The 20126-nt window shown below is 43.9% G+C and overlaps 1 protein-coding gene across 1 annotated transcript in view; it reads left to right on the top strand.

The window, feature by feature from the left end:
- The window catches only part of PLCH1 (phospholipase C eta 1), a 230968-nt gene that overhangs the window by 179418 nt on the left and 31424 nt on the right, over positions 1-20126 (top strand). Inside the window, exons 12-14 of the mRNA XM_069975469.1 lie at positions 221-382; positions 15943-16008; positions 17091-17170. Of these exons, the coding sequence (XP_069831570.1) occupies positions 221-382; positions 15943-16008; positions 17091-17170 (308 nt within the window). The remainder of the gene's footprint in view (positions 1-220; positions 383-15942; positions 16009-17090; positions 17171-20126) is intronic.

Here is a 20126-nt window from a genome sequence, read left to right as displayed (position 1 = left end):
GGACGTGCATAGTGACGATGGTTATTTTTGAGCGGTAGATTATAGTGGTGTGTTTGTTGCTTTAGATGAATCAAATACTGAATTTGCTTTGATAGAGAAAACACATTTAGTGCTGTTTTTTTTTTTTTTTTTTTTTTGGCAAAGATGAATACGTTTTTATGAATTAGCCTGGAGCACTGAATGAACCACATGTTAATGGTTTTGTGTTAATCCTTTTCAGAGCAATGGAACAACAGAGCACCAAGTAGAATCCTTCATAAGAAAAAAACTGGAGTCGTTACTAAAGGAATCTCAGATCAGGGACAAGGAGGATCCTGACAGCTTCACTGTGAGAGCGTTACTAAAGGCGACTCATGAGGGCTTAAATGTGAATCTAAAACAGGTAAAAAAAAATGCCAGTGAACAGTGATTTAAGCGTAATATCTAAATGAAGTATTTTTGTGGAATGTTTCCTATTGGTGCTTCCAGAAATTTTTAGTCTTCATACACCCTAGAAAGCAACCTATGTTCTGCTGACAAATTGCAGATTAAAGGCATATCTAGATTCTGGATACATGCAAATGCATTTGTGCTATATTAGCAAAAAAAAAATCCCAAGGGAATGTCAGCTCTATATCATGCTTAGAGCTCATGTGTGAAGAAGGTGTTGTCTTACTGCAGCATCAACTCCTCCACACTCCCCTACCCGGCTTTAAAGGGAATCCGTCAACTCCCGGGCACTACCTAAGGTGCTGACAGTGTACTGTAGCTGGCAGCCCCCAGTGAGCATGGTGCCTTCTTATGTCTCCTACTGTCACATTGCTGTTGTTCGTGCCACACTTGTCATGCATCCTCCTCCCTCTTCATGAATAATCAATGCTGCCCGGCCTCCTGCTCGCTCAGCTGTCAGATTGCAGATCAGTCCTCTGTAGGCTCTGTAGGTTATGTCTGAAAGAATCTTTCCTCTGTAATGTGTTGGAGCTGTGGTCTAGGGGGTTATTCACCTGTCTAGAGACCTGACAGCAGTTCATTCTCTGGTTCGAATCCCCTGATGGAAATTAAATAGATGTCTTTTTTTCCCCCTCATTATTGTATCATTTTAAGGCTATGTTCACACACAGTATTTTTGCTCAGTATTTTGGTCAGTATTGTGCAACCAAAACCAGGAGTGGATTGAAAACACTAAACGGCTATGTTCACACACTGTTGAAATTGAGTGGATGGCTGTCATTTCATGGCAAATAATTACGTTGTTTTTTTTTTTTTAAACAAAGTCCGATATTTGCCATTAAATGATGGCCATCTGCTCAATTTCAACAGTGTGAGAACATAGCCTTTCTGTGTTCTCAATCCACTCCTGGTTTTGGTTGCAAAATACTGAGCAAAAATACTGTGTGAACATAGCCTTAAAAATGATACAATAATGAGAAAAAAAAGACATCTATTTAATTTTCATCAGGGGATTTGAACCAGAGAATGAACTGCTGTCAGGTCTCCAGACAGGTGAATTACCCCTAGACCACAGCTCTAACACATTAGGGAGGAGAGATTCTTTCAGAGATAAACTGCCTACAGAGGACTGATCTGCAATCAGCTGACAGCTGAGCGAGCAGGAGGCCGGGCAGCATTGATTATTCATGAAGAAGAGGGAGGAGGATGCATGACAAGTGTGGCACGAACAACTGCTCTGTGACAGTACGAGACATAAGATTGTACATAATCCGCTGCACTGAAAATTACCAAGAAGGCACCATGCTTACTGGGAGACTGCCAGCTACAGCACAATATCCGCACCTCAGGTAGGGCCCGGGAGCTGACGGATTCCCTTTAAGTACTGAGCCCTGTACATTAATCAGTCAAGGCATGGAGTGGGGGAGGTAAGGGCATGCATGCTGCTGCTCAGCGATGCCTCCTTGACGCTTGAATTCTGAGCATAATATAGATCAGGTTGCCTATATTATATTATATAGGACAGATTATCGGTATGTATGGCACATGACAGCAAATGAAAGAGATACAAAACACAAATGTGCCAAGACATATTGTTAAATTACAGTATTGCACTACCCAGAATAGGGCCAAAGGGCCCAAAAGCTCATGCACATTGCACCCCACTAATGTAAAATGAAACTTTTATTTGCTTCCCAGATCGAAATGTATATATTCAATGTATATGTATACTTAAAAACACATTCACACTCCTAACAAATAACACTGTATGAGGTCACATTTGCTGTATGTGTGGCAAATGAATAGGATTCCAAACTAAAATGAGCTGCAGACTACTAAATGGTATGAGTGGTAAGCTAGGCTAATGGTGGAATGATATTTAAAGAGATATGCCAGAGAAAATCTTTTTCTTTCAAATAAACTGATTTTAGAAAGTTACATAGATTTGTAATTTACTTCTATTTAAATTTCTCAAGTCTACCAGTACTTATCAGCTGCTGTATAGCCAGCAGGAAGTGGTGGATTATTTATGTCTGACACAGTGCTCTCTGCTGCCACCCCTGTCCAAGACAGGAACTGTCCAGAGCAGTAGCAAATGCCTATAGAAAACTTTTCCTGCTCTGGACAGGACTGGAGTACCCCTTTAAAACAGGAACCACATAGCCCCTCGAATCTTATTCATTTGCCTCACATCTGGCAAATGTGACCTGATACAGTGTTGTTTGCGAGTGGTGTGAATGTGTTTTTAAATCCCATCCATTATATACATTATGAGATGGGAAGCAAGCAAGTTAAGTCTTATATTATTGTAGTACAATTTGGGTAAGCTTTTGGGCTTGTCGGTCACATTCTGGGTGGAATGAAACAGATAGACTCTACCTATTTGTCTGAATTTAGCAGACATAAATGTTGTTCACTATTCAATATTTCAATGTTTCAACGTAATGTGCCAAATAGTTTTTTTTATTCATTGTACAAGGTTATGAATTATTTTTATATTTTGGTTTATGTTCTATATAATTTTACAGTATTGCTTGGTAAAAACCTCGCTTGCAGTGCTAGGCTCATAAATCAGCGCACACTGATGTATTTGCATTGAAAATGACATGGATGACAGGCATATCTGCCATATACATGAATCACAAGTATGCCTACAGGCATATCAGTGGGGGCATGCATGGTGGGCATATTTGTGCCACTAGCTTATGAAGTTCTCTTCCCATGAAACTCAATGGACCATGCTGTGGTATGTGTCTACATAGATTTTTAACAGATTTTTTTATATTTGCCAGCAACATACTGTAGTGTTACAGCACAATGGGAATCCTGCCTAAGGAGTCATGCATAAACACATTAGGAGTTCGTAGCTACTACAATATCTCCCATACATTGTACACAGAGAGAATAGATTCTCCTCTATCTTAAAGGGTGTATGTCACTGGGTTTATACCGCCTTAACCCCTTAACGACATCGGGCGTACCCATACGCCCCCGTTGCCTGGGCTTTAACGCAAACGGGCGTATGGGTACGCCCGATGTTTCCCCGATCGCTGCGTGTTCACACACAGCGGTCGGGGAAGATGGCCTGCTATAATGTATAGCAGGCCATCTTAGCTTCACGGCACGGGGGGTGGTTAACACCCCCCGTGCTTACGATCGCCGCTATAGGCTGATCAATTCAGATCAGCCAATAGCGGAGATCGGAACCTTTCCGGGTCATCGGTGACCCGATGACCCGGAAAAAAATGGCGGTCGGTGCTGTCCGAGGACGGCACCGACCGCCATTACTGTAAAAAGTAATGGTGGTCACCGTGCCACCGGCCCGATCGCCGTGAACGGCCGGCCGGCCATTCACGGCGATCGGGCCGGTGGCACGGCGATCAGAGTCCCACAATATAGTAAATACCTGCCCTGGACCCCTCAGCTAGGTAGCCGAGGGGTCCAGAGCAGGTATTTGTACATTACTCACCTGTCCCGGGCTCCTGATCGGCGTCTTCCGGGTTCGCGGCGTCCTCCGTCATTCCGTTTGGTCTTCGGGTCTTTCCGGCGGTCCCCGTCGTCTTCTTTCGGCTATTTTCGGCTCCAGCCTCGTCATTTTCCGGATTTTGCGCTCTGCTGCCCCCTAGCGGCTGATATGTGTAATACACTTATCAGCAGCTACAGGGATATTCAGAATGTAGAAAAAGGTTTTTTTTTTTTCCAAATTTTTTTTTTTTCTATTTTACGCACCCTATCGCCGCTGAGTGTTGATCAGCATCGCACGAAAGTGCGCTGCTAATCAGCAACTCCTCCTTTTTGGCGTAGGGTGTTTTTTTTCTATATCCTACTGCCACAGTCTGCTTATAAGTGCCGCACATAAGTGCGGCATTTATCAGCAACTCCTTTGTTGGCGTAGGTTTTTTTTTTATACTTACTGTAAAAAAACACGTAAAAAACACTACATTACACTACACTACATTGAATAAAGTTTGACACTACACCACTACATACCCCATATACCAGTCCCCATATAAAGATGGCCCCCAGGGTGTTTTCGGCGTCAGAGGGATAAGTTATTATTGCCTCCGACACCGAAACAGCCAGTAAGGATGAATGGGGGGATCCTTCTTTCCTCCATTCATCCTCATCATCCAGTGACGTGTCTGGGGGTAGCGTAGCGTACGCTGCCCCCCAGACACGTCTTTTCCGCCAGTACCGTCCCAATAAGAGATGACGGTATGGTGTGAAATTCTACACACTCTGTGAGTGTACCTCAGGGTACTCTTACAGATTTCGGGTACGTGCACACTGCGGAATGGCGAAGGATAACCCTTTGTGCATTCCGCAGCTGGCACCCGCTGGCGGACTGATGCGGGCGCATGTCTCTATCCGTGTCATAGACTCCATTCTATGCACGGGCGGAATCCGTCGTCCATCCAAAGAATGAACACGTTGGACGGAGAGCGGAATCCGCCCGTGCATAGAATGGAGTCTATGACACGTGTGGAGAGGCGCGCCTGCATCAGTCCGCCGGTGGGTGCCAGCTGCGGAATGCACGAAGGGTTATCTGTCGCGATTGCGCAGTGTGCATGTACCCTTAGAGTGTATGAAGGAAGGGACACTCGAATCCAGCCCCAGATGCCCCCAGATGCCCCCTCCCCCCCATCCTCGGAGTTAATGGGGAGATCGTCCGGGAACTGATCTTCCCACTGCTGGATAAAGGTTACCACCTGTACGGGGATAACTTTTATACCAGCACCCCCTCTTCCGGTCCCTCGCTGCCCTGTAGCTTGCGGCACGATCCGTAAATATCAGAAGTAGTAATAGCGCCCTAATATTTAGCAGCCATGGAGCGGACCCAGCGCTTCTGGATATGAGGGACCCCGTATCGCACCAGGACAACATTTTCCAGGTGACGTCCCCCACACTGGAAAACAGGAGACCCCAGAAGAAGTGCAGAGTGTGGGGTAACAGGGGGATCAGGAAGGACACCATTTTCCCGTGTGACACCTGTCCTGATCACCCCGGCCTCTGCATACTGGATCGCTTCAAGGCGCACCACACGTCACTGGGGTTCTACATTATCTAAATTCTGTCCCTTATTCCTATTTCAGGGGTCACGTTGATCCAGGGATTATTCTGATCGCCATCATGGAGTCAGGAAGTAATTTTTCCCCTGTGATGAGGCTACTGTCGTCTGCCTCACGAGGGGTTTTTGCCTTCCTCTGGATCAACACAGGTTGAGTTTGATGGACACCTGTCATTTTCAACCTTATAAACTAATAATTGGCCTAATACCCCCAAATAAATTAGAATTGTCCCTTTTCCCTAGCTAAATAGGTATGGCCGCCATTCCCATTAGAGGATGCCATGATGCAATTACAAAGCCTCTGTGCGGCCAGGACAGTAGAAACCCCCCACAAGTGACCCCATTCTGGAAACTTCACCCCATAAGGAATCTAATAAGGGGGGCAGCGGGGATATGGCCCCCTGGTGACGGCCACATTTGGGACGTGAAAATGAAAAAAATTGTATTTTTTATTTTCTCGGCACATGTTCTACGTAAGTGCCCATCACCAGTGGGGTCCATATGCTCACTGCACCCCTTGTTGGATTCCTTATGGGGTGTAGTTTCCAGAATGGGGTCACTTGTCAGGGGTTTCTACTGACCTGGCAGCACAGGAGCTTTGTAATTGCGACATGGCCTCCATCCTCCATTCCAGCCTCTAAATGGCGCTCTGTCCCTTTGGTGACTTGCCCTGTGCCCATATGGCACATTATGCCCACATGTGGGGTATTTTCGTACTCAGGGGACACTACCCTACACGTTTTGTGTTCATTTTCTTTTTTAACCCCTTGTGGAAATGGAAAAAAATCAAGGCTAGACCAACATTTAGTGTAATTTTTGTAAAATTTTTACTCTAAATTATTAATCTTGTCATGTTTTTTCATTTTCACAAGGGGTTAAAAGATAAAAAAAAACATTTAATGTGTAGAGCAATTTCCCCTGAGTACGGAAATACCCCACATGTGGACATAAAGCGCCATGCGGGTGCAGGGTAAGCCTCCAAAGGGAAGGAGCGCCATTTGGTTTTTGAAGGCTGGATTTGGATGGAATGGATTTCGAGGGGCCATGTTGCATTCAAAAGGCCCCTGTGTTGCCAAGACAGTTGAAACCCCCCACAAGTGACCCCATTATGGAAACTGCACCCCTCAAGGAATGTAACAAGGGGTGTAGTGAGCATATGGACCCCACTGGTGACGGACACAAATGTGGAACAATGTGGCGTGAAAATGAAATATTACATTTTTTACACTATAATGTTGGTCTAGCCTTGAATTTATCATTTTCACAAGGGGTTAAAAGAGGAGAAAAAAAACAAAATGTGTAGCGCAATTTCCCCCGAGTCCGTAAATACCCCACATGTGGACATAAAGCGCCATGCGGGTGCAGGGTAAGCCTCCGAAGGGAAGGAGCACCATTTCGTTTTTGAAGGCTGGATTTGGATGGAATGGATTTTGAGGGGCCATGTTGCATTCAAAAGGCCTCTGTGTTGCCAAGACAGTTGAAACCCCCCACAAGTGACCCCATTATGGAAACTACACCCCTCAAGGAATGTAACAAGGGGTGTAGTGAGCATATGGACCCCACTGGTGACGGGCACAAATGTGGAACAATGTGGCGTGAAAATGAAATATTACATTTTTTACACTATAATGTTGGTTTAGCCTTGAATTTATCATTTTCACAAGGGGTTAAAAGAGAAAAAAACACACAATATGTGTAGAGCAATTTCCCCCGAGTCCGTAAATACCCCACATGTGGACATAAAGCGCCATGTGGGTGCAGGGCAAGCCTCCGAAGGGAAGGAGCGCCATTTGGATTTTGGAGGTTGGAATTCACTAGAATGGATGATGAACGCCATGTCGCATTTACAGAGCCCTCGTGCTGCCAAAACACTGGAAACCCCCCACAAGTGACCCCATTCTGGAAACTGCACCCCTCAGGGAATCTAACAAGGGGTGCAGTGAGGATATGGACCCCTTGATGACGGGCACATTTGTGCCATGAAAGTGAAAAAATGAAATTTTTCCCTTTCACGTCACATTGTTCCACATTTGTGCCCGTCACCAGTGGGGTCCATATGCTTACTGCACCCCTTGTTAGATTCCTTGAGGGGTGTAGTTTCCAGAATGGAATCACTTGTGGGGGGTTTCCAGTGTCTTGGCAGCACGAGGGCTCTGTAAATGCGACATGGCCCTTGAAATCCTTTTCAGTGAAATTCAGCTTCCAAAAGCCAATTGGCGCTCCTTCCCTTTGGAGGCTCGTCCTGCGCCCCCTTGGCACTCTATCGCCACATGTGGGGTATTTCTGTACTCGGGAGAAACTGCGCTACACATTTTTTGTCTTTTTTTGCCTCTTATCCCTTTAAGAAAATGAAAAATTGAAGGCTAGAACAACGTTTTAGTGTAAAAAATAAATTTTTCTTTTTTCACGCCATATTGTTCGGAAAATCTGTGAAGCACCTGTGGGGTCCAGATGCTCACCGCACCCCTTGTTACATTCCTTGAGGGGTGTAGTTTTCTAAATGGTGTCCCTTTAGGGGTGTTTTTTAGGTTTTGACACCCCAGAGCCTCTGCCAACCTGAAGTGGTACAGTCAAAAATGACCAAATATAACGGAGGCGTTGAAATTCACTAGGCGCTCCCTTATATCTGAGGCTTGTGGTTGCGTCAAATAGCGCAATAGGGTCACATATGGGGTATTTCTATAAACTGCAGAAACGGGGCAATAATTATTGGGGTGCATTTCTCTTCTAATAGGTTTATAATTATGAAAAATATTGGATTACAATAAAATCTCTGCACAGAAAATTAAAATTTTCAAATTCCTTACACACTTCGCTTTTATTTCTGTGACTCCCCTAAAGGGTTAAAACACTTTCTGGATGTGCTTTTGCAGAGTTTGGGGGGTGCAGTTTCTGAAATACAGGCCCATACAGGCCCCTCAAATACACTTTAAACCTGAACAGGTCCCTAAAAATATCTGATTTTGAAATTTTACTGAAAATTTGGAAATTTGCTGCTAATGTTTCAAGCTTCCTATCGTCTAAAAAAAATGAAAGATCGTTTAATAAATGCCGCCAACATAAAGTAGACATGTTGCTAATGCTATTTAATATATAATTTATGTGGTATAACCACTTTCTGTATACGCAAAAAAGTTTCAAAGTTGGAAAAATGCATTTTTTCACATTTTTTCACATTATTTGGGTTTTTTTCATAAAGATTTGTTATGAGTATCGACTCCAATTTACCAGAAATGTAAAGTACAATATGTCACGAGAAAACAATCTCAGAATCAGCCGGATAGGTAAAAGCATCCCGAAGGTATTAATGACTAAAGTGACACTGGTCATATTCATAAAATTTGTCTCTGTCATTAAGGCCATTTCAGGCTCTGTCCTTAAGGGGTTAAAGGAGAAGTCTGGCGAAACATTTTAATAAAGTATTGTATTGCCCCCCCAAAGTTATACAAATCACCAATATACACTTATTACGGGAAATGGTTATAAAGTGCTTTTTTCACTGTACTTACTACTGCATCAAGGCTTCACTTCCTGGATAAAATGGTGATGTCACAACCCGACTCCCAGAGCTGTGCTGCCTGTGGTTGCTGGAAAGGATGATGGCAGAGGGACACAGGACACTGAGCATCCCCCTGCCATCATCCTCTCCTGTAGCACTATTCTTGCCTCTTAAATTAAAGGGGTACTCCAGCGGGGGGGGGGGCACTTTTTTGCTGGGACCGGGGAGGAGGCGGCTAAGGGGAAACGACGTCCACTCACCTCCCTGGTTCCAGCGGCGGGTCCCGCATCGCGGCGCTGGTGCCCGGTTCCCGGCCGCTTCCTGGTGTCTGATGCGGGCCCGAGACGATACGTCTCAGGTCCGCTCAGCCAGTCAGTGACGGAGGCGGGATCTGAGCGGACTTGAAACTGATCCCGCCTCCTTCACTGACTGGCTGAGCGGACCTGAGATGTCACGATGTATCCCGTTTACTATACGTCACATTTGACATGTTATTGTTGTTCATCAGGTCGGTACGATTACAGTGATATCCATTTTATATAACTTTTGTTATAGTTTATGGCATTTATGCTATAAAAACTGTTTGTGTCTTGCATATTGTAAGAGCTGTAATATTTAAATATTTTCGCCAATGGAGTTATGTAAGGGCTTTTTTTTTGCGGCATAAGCTGACACTTTTAGTGGTACACCTTTTGGGTACATGTGACATTCTGATAGCTTTTTTCTATATTTTTTAGGGGCGGGATTACCAAAAAATTGTAATCTTATTTATAGGGGATCATTTATAAAGGGGGATGGGCAATGTGTATATTTATTTAATTTATTTAAATTAATTAATTATGTATTTGTGTGTGTGTGTGTTTTTTAACTTTTGCAGGTGTATATATAATGCATTACAGCACATAAGCTGTGCTGTAATGCATTATATAACGAATGAGTGTCAGTGTAATACACTGACACTCATTCAAATGATCAGGTCACTGCAGCTGATTCAAATGATCAGTGCAGGGACCTGATCGTTCAGAATCGGCACAAGGAGGGAGAATTATCGGGGCGGGGGGGACAAGGAGAGGGACCGGATCGGAGAACAGGGGGAGCACAGAGGTGAGCATGGGGGGGAAGGGAGCACGGAGATGGGCACGGGTGGGGAGCACGGGAGGTGAGCACGGGGGGGAAGCATGGAGGGGGAAGATGGATCAAAGGGGGTAAATGGATCGGTGCGGGGGGGGGGACAGGGAGAAGGAAGGGGGGCCTGGGGGGAGGACTACAGCGGTGACAGCAGGAGGAGGCAACGTAATGCAGCCTCCTCTCGCCGCCCGATCAATGTGCTGCAGATAGTCTCCCCATAGACGCTGCAGTTGAAACGACAGCAGCGTCTATGGGCTTAACTTACAGGGGGAAGCACGGCTCCCCTCCAGGCAGTGGCGGCGGGAGGAGGCTGTGTGACACAGCCTCCTCCCGCTGCCCGATCTCAGATAGGGACAGCGGGGGGAGGCAGGGAAACCATGACGCCCAGGGACGTCATGATGTGTTCTGGCACTGCTTTTCATGACGTCCCTGGACATCATATTGGGGAAGGGGTTAATAAGGAGCTGCAGCAAAAAATTTCTGCAGCAAACCCCAAGTTCCATGGAACTTTAGTTTTTTTAAGAAATTTTTTGGAAAAAATGAAGATCTTACCAAACGATTTGATCAAACGGAAAGCACCAACTTATCACGCCAAGGTGCCCCCAGAGAGCTGGACCCTAAACCAGCAATGACCTCTCTCAGACTATAAGGGTACAAACCCACACACCGTATACACAGCAGATACGCAACAAATACGCAGCAAATACGCAGCAGATTTGTTGGTACAGATTTGATGCTGTGTTCAGTTATTTAGATCTAATCTTCTGCGTATTTGCTGCGTATTTTGCTGCGTGTTTGCTGCGTATTTGCTGCGTATCACAGCAGTAAATACGCTGCTTATACGGTGTGTGGGTTTATACCCTTAGGGTACAAACCCACACACCGTATACGCAGCTTATTTACTGCTGCGATACGCAGCAAATACGCAACAAACACGCAACAAATATGCAGCAGATTAGATCTAAATAACTGGACACAGCATCAAATCTGCACCACCAAATCTGCTTCAAATCTGCTGCGTATTTACTGCGTATCTGCTGTGTATACGGTGTGTGGGTTTGTACCCTAAGTCTACATTTCTGGGCATATAGGAGCAACTGAACTCTATGTAACACACCCAACAGGAGCTGGGTGAAGTGCACGACCACAAAGGAGGGAGCCACCCCCCACATGTGAAACACAACAAAGCAATCAAATCCCGCACATTTATACAGACACCAATTCACGCTATGCAGCCTGCTAGGAACCTCATTTTTTCAAAAAGTTTTCTAAAAAATCTGCTATATGGCACTTGCGGTTTGCTGCAACAATTTTCTGTTTTTGATTTATTGTTGGCCACGGCTGTGTGCAAGCTGCATAGTGTGAACGGGTGTTGGTATGAATGCGCGGGCTTTGTTATATTTCTGGGAACTCTTCCTTTAAAACCCGGCCACCCAGTGACCATCCACTCATTTTGCAGGCATGGGTTGTTTCCATCTATCTGCCATGTTGGGTGATGCATGCCGGTGCTGGAGACTTTGTATTCTGCTTTGTTTTCTTGGCTTAGGTCTTTGGGTCTCAGGGGAAGCTTTGTTGCTGTAACATTCGGATGGCTTGATAAAGACAGCATCTGTCTGCACATTGTTTGTTTGGCTTTTTACCGCTATTGGCAAATTAGCAAATGCTTCAAGCTCTAGACTCTGTAAAACCTGGATGTTCGTTTTTCACTCTTCACCTTTAGAAGTAATTAGGTGATTATAGATAAACATTCTCTTCATTATTTGGCTTCATTTTGTATTCTTTTTGTTATCTTGCTTATACTTGTTTGTGACATTTCGCTAAGTGTTCCTCATGAATTCCCTTTAAAGGCTGATTTCTCATTTTATATTCATCCACGACTGTAGCACACATTTCGTGCCCACCATTTCTATGCAAATATAGTTCTGAGGTCAAGTATAATGATTGTGTGGGTTACGCTGTGCGGTAACCTAAGACATATTGCTACCCCTGGATATATTTCCAGCTGAATTTTCACCTAAGCAATGTTCAGGTAGCTTAAATGCATGTTTTGAGACATTAGTTATACCCCATTAGCAACTAGGCGGGGATATACAGATGCATACTTTTTATCACAGATGGAGGTCTGCCCTATTAGCCTAAGTAGCACAATAAAACCCTCTGCCATTTGGTTAATAGCTGCTAATCCAGTATAGAGCTGGAATTGTGAATTTGCTGTATTTTCTAACCAAGCAGCACAATATATGTGTACCATTTAGGCTAATAGTGGAGGACACCTTTCCATGTAATATACTGCCTTTAAATATAACAATTCCTTTATTTATATGGTGCCAACTAGTGTTGAGCGAGCATGTTGTGGCGCTCTGTATACAAAAAGCTTGTTAAAAGCCAATCAACAAGCTGTAAGGCTGTGGAAATGCATAATGTATTTCCATAGCCTTAAACCCATCTTTACTATCAAGCGTTTCCAGCGCTCGCTTAAAGGGAACCTGTCCCCCCCAGTGCCGGGGTGACAGGCTCCCGACCCCCTCTAGAGCCCCCTATACTTATCTGATCGCGCCGGGTCCCGCTTCTTGATCCGGTCTGGTGACGAAGATTTCAGCGCCCGAAGCCAGGCGTGCGCGCTCCTGAGATGAGTCCGATGCTCATAAAGAATGAATGGAGCGTCGGACTCACCATTCATTCTCTATGGGCATCGGACTCATCTCAGAAGCGATCAGGTAAGTATAGGGGGCTCTAGCGGGGGGTCCGGAGCCTGTCACCCCGGCACGGGGGGTGACAGGTCCTCTTTAACACTAGCATCAACATATTCCGCAGCACAGTGACTTAAAGGAGTACTCCAGTAAAAAAAATATATATATATATTAATTCATTGGTGTCGGAAAGTTATACAGATTTGTAAATTGCTTCTATTTAGAAATCTCCAGTCTTTCAGTACTTATCAGCTGCTGTATGCCCTGCAGGAAGTAGTGTATTAAAGTCTGACATGGTGCTCTCTGTGGCCACCTCTGTCTGTGCAGGAGAGGTTTTCTATATGGGGATTTGCTACCGCTCTGGACAGTTCCTGTCCAGGTGGTAATTGAAAGGTCAATGGAGGGCTATCATGCAAACAAATAAGTTGCCACTTTACTCAAAGTCTGTTTGGATGCAGAACATAACTCCAGTGTTTGGCTGTCTCCAGCAATCCCATATAGCTTTTTTGAATGTACAGCAGTGTACATTATCAGCCACTGCACCTGTCCAACTGGGAACATAGGACCCTCATTCTAACATTAAGTAGGTGCCCCAGTGGTTGGACCCCAACAGATCCAGCAGTTATTGCCTATCCAGGAATTTGTTATCCACAGAACCAATTGTTCCTTTTAAAGTTAACCTTCATTTTTACCATAATCTGCGAAAGGGAAAAAAAACTGTTTTCTCAACTTTTTAAGGTACAATTGCAACGCTACACAATTCAATATTATTTTTGACGATGCTGGATGCCAGCGGTACTCAACAACTTTTAGTGAAGGTCCACTTACCGGGGTCTTTTGTCAGGTGAAGGTCCGAGGTGAACATCAGTAGTAAACGTGTTGTTTTGTTAACTTTTCACAAACGTTGTTAAACTATTTTCATACAAAATTAATGATTATTAGTGGGAAAATTGGCATTTTTTTCTCTCTCACCAGCCCTTATATAGCCCCCCTGTGCGCTTCCCCACTAGTATATAGCCCCTCGTTGCTCCCCCAGTAGTATATAGAACCCTGTGCGCTCCCCAAGTAGCATATAGACCCCCTGTGCGCTCCACCAGTAGTGTATAGAACCCCTGTGCATTCCCCCAGTAGTATATAGTCCCCCTGTGCGCTCCTTCAGTAGTATATAGCCCCCCTGTGTGCTCCCCACAGTAGTATATAGCCCCCCAGTAGTATGTAGCCCCCCTGTGAGCTCCCCTTAGTAGTATATAGCCCCCCTGTGCACTCCCCAGTAGTATATAGCCCCCCTGTTCGCTTCCCCCTGTAGTATATAGCCCCCCAGTAGTATATAGCCCCCTGTGAGCTCCCCCCCCCAGTAGTATGTAGCCCCCCTGTGAGCTCCCCCCCGTAGTATATAGCCCCCCCCTGTGAGCTCCCCCCAGTAGTATATAGCCCATACTGTGCACTCCCTCTCCAATATAGTATAACATAAAAAAGCAAACACTTATACTCACCTGGGTCCGGTGTCTCCTCTTCTCTTCCCCTCTTTTGGCTACACTGCAGCGGTCATAAGAGGCCGCTCTCCACTTGTCCTAGAGGCAGAGTGCGGCCTTTTGTGACGGCTGCGGCCACAAGAGTGACTGACAGGGAGGGAGCCAATGGCTCCCTCTCTGTCAGTACTGCCACCCAGTAACTATGAGCGCTCAAAGTTACTCTGCAGAGGGGAGCAGCGCAGCGTTCGGTCCGCCAGTTGAGGACCCCTGCTGTATGATATGCTGAATCAATAACATATTTTAATAGTTCGGACAATTATAATACGTCGTGCAAGCAGGCAGTGATACCAACTATGTTTTTTGTTTTTTTTTTTATTAGAAAAAAGTGGACATTTAAAAGCAATCATTACATTGCTTATACCGATTATAGTGATATTGCATGGCGGGCACTGGTGCCTTCACAAGGCCTCTGGCTGCCATGTTAATCATTGTGTCACATGAGGTGCCAATAGGACTCCTGACAGATGAGGCACCTGTCAATTCTGGATCACTGGACACACAGTTTGTGAATGCACCATAAGAAGCTTTGTCCTCTGTAATTCACATTCCAAACTGTTGGCACTGTTAGATGTCAGGAGCTTGGGAAAGATTCTTTGTACTACAGAGAAAAAACACATTTTTTTTACATTCTGGAAGCACAGACAGATATATGAAAGGTACCATGTTTCTCCTTCATCTCACAGCTCTTTTAACAGTGACAGTAGTTTAAAATTTGAATTGCAACTGTTAAAAATCTCATTCAAACTTTGTATCCACGGTATCTGTGCTGCCATGATTTATTTAGCTCACAGATGACTGCTTAGGGTATGTTCACACTATATAGACGGAGAGCTCCGCCGCGGAACCACACCTGCCTCAGTGTCTCTATGGGAGGGCTTGTGTGCCTCCGCTCCCTCCGCTCTCCACTCAAAGAATTGACATGTCAATCCTTTGAGCGGAGAGCAACAGAAGTGGAGGCGCGCAAGCCATCCCAAAGACACACTGTGTTACACCAAGGCTTCCACCTATATCCACCAAGGATTCCACCTATATCACTCAGTGTGAACATACAGCCTCTGGATGTAAACAAGAATATTGTTATTTACAGCAAACAGATTCTGAGAAATTTCCAAGATCTGTATAAGAGTTCATTCTGCATTAACAGATCTGTTCATGTTGTTAAACCGATCTGTGATAAACAGATGTCAATCAGATGCGCCATTCATTTACATAGGTTCCCATAGACTTTAATGTTAACAGTTGAACATACATTCACCTTGTTTTGTTGAGCAGTGAAGTTTTCGCATGCAGCAATATTTTCTATGTTCAGAAACAGATCGCGAATAGAAAAGAGCCAAACTGAAGGCTGAGAGACCTGATGTGTCCCATAGTCCATGGTTCCATGTGTTTTATGGAAATAAACATCTCATGTGTATTCTGATTTTCATTATAGATTCGGATCACACAAAGCACTAGTACCTGTACATAGACGATTTGTCATATCTCATATGAATTGCTTATCTGTATTTTCCGCTCAGTATTCATCCTGCACACTGAACATTTTAGCCCCTGAGAGTTTGATCAAGAAAAATATTTTATTTATTGCTTCTTTTATAGAATTCAGACACAAAAGACCGAGGTAAATCCAAAAGGTCGTCATTGGGCAACATTGGTAAACATAAGGTAAGGAGCTGAATGTACTGTATTGTGTTCATAGCTTAGAATGTGAAAATGATCTAATTTATTAAAGGGCTATTCCCATATCAAACATTTATGGCATATATCCATATAATAGATATGGATCCCATCTATATGCTATCTCAAGAGGCTTATGCCTTAACTTTCTGAGTTTCTAAACTTTGTAGGTTATCTCCTTCAGGTTGAAGTGGCCTGAGCTAGAGACTGGTCTACAGTTGGGTTAGGGGCCTTTTACATGCAGCGATCTTCGTCTGTCTGTGGCCACAAACTGAGTACCGATCAGTGAGATCAGCATTCGTTTGCTTCCAGCAGGTGTAGATTTGGATCATGATTTATGCCTATGAGCAGGCCTAAATCATGATAAATGAGTTGCGGGAATAGCCCTGGCTGCACAGACATTGAGAAGTATAAAAGGTTTTTTAAAGGGGAACTATCAGCAGTTAGTGGAATCTAACCTGCTCATATGTCCCTATAGCACATGGGGCGCTGAGGAGGAAGGTATGTGTCTCACTTGCCTCCTCGGTGCTGTCCTAATGCAGTTAGTCGTGTACTCCTTGCTCCGTTAGGAGAACTAGGAGGACCATTGGGAGCACTGCCTGCCCCCATAGTGCTGATCCCGTTCCATTCATTGTCATTAGAAAGGGGAGGGCCGGCTGGGGGCGGATCAGCACTATTGTGGCGGGCAGTGTGCCTAATGACCACCCCCCACCCCCGCCCCCAGTGCTCCTAACGGTCTCACAGACCGTGGAGCACACGAGTAATTGCACCGGAACGATGCCGAGGAGGAAGATAAGAGATCAGTGCTTGTAAAAGGACAAGTTTGTCTGTAATAACCTGTATTGTGTATGAAAACGCACCTTTTTACATGTAGGAAGTATTTTATTGCTTACAAAAGCAGCTGATAATTGAAAATATTCTGTTTTGATCAGTGTAATGCAGTTGCTACATGTGGTTGAATTTCTTTGGATCACAAATCCACCCTATATGTTGGTTTTTGGCAGTATATCGGAAAAGAATAAGGATCACGCACCCAATGAGCGAATATGTATTCTTTGTGTTTCTTGCAGAGAACTTCAAAATCCAGATCAAAATCGTGCAGCATAGATGAAGATGAAGATTCACCAAGGGAATCGGGGCAGATGCACAGGTCAGAGCATGTAGCAGTATTTCCAGAATCCTTTACGTCAGTCTGATCATTGTTACCACAGGGCTTACATGCACATGCGTTTAATAATGTATGCGTCTCATTAGTCATCATTAAGACTGTTGACCTTAGATATTCTAGTATGTGATCTCCCGCTCAGCTGTGTAGAAGCACAATGCACTGGTGAGTAAATTATTAAGAGCCCACTGTGCTAGGATGTGATGCTCCCTACAGTTACAGTGCTATTCTTCTTGTGTAGTGCGGCTACAGTATGTCGGCACAGACAGCATATTTTATATGTTTTGCAGTAAAATCTATTTGATCAGATTAAATAGAAAGAACTTAAACATCTGCATTGTGCAAGTGTTCAGTCTATGGCGTGTAGTTTGCTATCATTTCATAGCACTGTGTATTCTGTTATCATCTTGCTTTTTTGGGCTTTTGCAAGTGTATGTCCTTAAAATCGACTGAGAAGCTGCCACAAACTTCTCCATACAGACTGATAAGTAGAATTCATTACTGATAAAAAATAAAAGAAACACCAATATGTTTTATGTGCAAGCCTGAGAACATTGCATTGTGGCCAGATAAAATGGTGGTGATGCCATGGTTGTCCGGTGTGTACTGCAGCCATCCACAAACTATTGTTATCACTTATTATTTAGCCAAGTAGTGGGATCTGGAAGAGTTAGGGGCCATTTACATAGAAAGATTATCTGAGAGATTATCTGACAAAGATTTGAAGCCAAAGCCAGGAATGGATTTGAAAAAAGGAGAAATCTTAGGCTTTCCTTTATGACCTGATGTCTGTTTATAGTCTGTTTTTGGCTTTGGCTTCAAATCCTTGGCAGATAATCTGTTAGATAATCTTTCTGTGTAAATGAACCCTTGGCAGTCAAACAAATGAGTTCAGCTGAAGCCTCCTAATCTTCTATGTATGGCCTAACCCTTGTTGATTCCCAGAAAGGCAAAAATCCTACAAGAGAAAGGTCAAACACACTAGAAGTTGGGGAAAGTGTTTTTTTTTTTTTTTTTTATAAATAATATTACTGGACCTAATTCAGTTGATAGACTATTTAGCCAAATAGCCATCTTCTGTGATCCCACAGCAAAGAGTTCACAGTATTTTTTATGGACTCTATATATTTTATCTCTATATTTTAGTAATTTATTGATTCTGTTCCTTCTTAAAGTAGAACTTTAAAGAAGTCATAAGAAGTCATACTTACCCTTCCTTGTACCCCCGATGCACAACGTCACCGGTTACGGACCCTCTCTGGACTCCTGTAGCTCCTGGTCGCGCAATGTGATGACTTGGCTCAGAAATGTCCTCTTAGCCAGTCAGTGTCTGAGGCGGGACGTCTTTGCAGTTATTGACTGGCTAAGTGGGTACTTCCTGCCGATTTGTGTTGACACTGGAGCCGGGAGACACTGGAGGTTGAGATCGAGGTGGTGGCGCTGCTCCACCGGGGAATGGGTAAGTATGACTTTATGTTCCAACCCCCCTCTGTCGCCCCTGGTTCTTCATGTCACTCCACAGACACAAGATGTATGTCTATGGACACTTATGTAACCTAGCTTTCCTCCAGAAGAAAAAGACCCTCCATGTCAAAGGGCCCTTTAAGATGATCCAAGCCGCTGTATAAATGAGCGCTGGTCTACTAGATTAACACTTATTTAAAGAGTTTATAACTATATGGCTTGGTAATCGTGCAGTGAGGGTTGTATGAACAATCACTGGATTATTTGTGTAGCCCCTTGCTGCAAACAGACTTTGGCCGCACATTTCCAGCATATATGGATATGTGCAGGAAACAGACAATATTTTTGTGACAGGTCAAAGCGACCCAGTCGGCCAACAAGCAAGTGTTTGCTTGTTCATCAGCTGATTCATGGTCCCATTATACAGGCTGATATCAGCCAATAAATGGCCCGTGTAATGGCCCATGCTAGAACCCTGCTCTGTATTCACTTCATAGAACTTCACAGTAGCACAGGAGCTGTCTACAGTTGGGTCCACTTCTTGAAGATTCTGTTAAAAAAAGAAGAAGAAGAAGAAAAAATTGCGGGGGTTAACATTTTTTTTAATGCATATTACTATATGGTATGCCTCAGGAGCCTTTTCTATTCTATACTTTAAAATAAACGAAAACCTCAATGTAAGCATAGAGGCCAAAATTATACCCTCTTGGACTCTTTTGATTGATTTGGGCTGTGGTTTCATTTACTATACAGGTAAATGTGTGAAGTTGTGAAATAGCCTTACATAGTGGGGCTGTGAATACAGAATGTCATATTAATAGGTGGAAAGGGCATTTCAGTTTTAAGCTCCATCAGTTAAAACTTATACTAGTAAATAAAGTATATCTTTCACCATGCCTCTCTTGTGTGCAAAACTAAAGGGAAGTGAGGACACACAGAACCCCACCTCCTGGAATTGGTTTCTTTGTGGGAAACCTTAACAAAAATTTTTTTACTTACTAAAGATTATTGAGATTCAAGGCAGCAGAGTATACAGCTGAGTACAGAAAGCTCCCCCTAGTGGTGGCTGCAGGCAGATGGAATTGTATCATTTAACTATATGGCAGTGCGAAAGGGAGCAGGAGATTTGGAGCTATGTATGGAGATCTTACTTAAAAAGAATATAATTGTTAAGATGCACATTAAAGCTTTACATTCAGCAATTATTTCATGTATTTACCATGTACTTAAATTTGCTGTGCACCCAACACATAAATGTACATTTGCATTTCTTTGTTACCCTCAATATTATAAATGTGGAGGTAAGTAGGAGCTTTGGCTTTCTCCATTGCATATTCATACAGCATTCATTTTATTGTCAACACCAATCCAGACACAGGTATGCATACAAAATAGTCACAGTTTGGCAGCCAACCCCTTCATCTTGTCCAATATGTCTCTCTTTGTATCTGTCTTTTCTTTGTCTTTCACTGATCTA

This window comes from Dendropsophus ebraccatus, chromosome 6 (genome assembly GCF_027789765.1).
Source record: "Dendropsophus ebraccatus isolate aDenEbr1 chromosome 6, aDenEbr1.pat, whole genome shotgun sequence".
In the NCBI taxonomy this organism is placed as follows: Eukaryota; Metazoa; Chordata; class Amphibia; order Anura; family Hylidae; genus Dendropsophus; species Dendropsophus ebraccatus.
The sequence above is the reverse complement of the archived record's forward strand: the minus strand, read 5'-3'. Positions and strand labels throughout refer to the sequence as shown.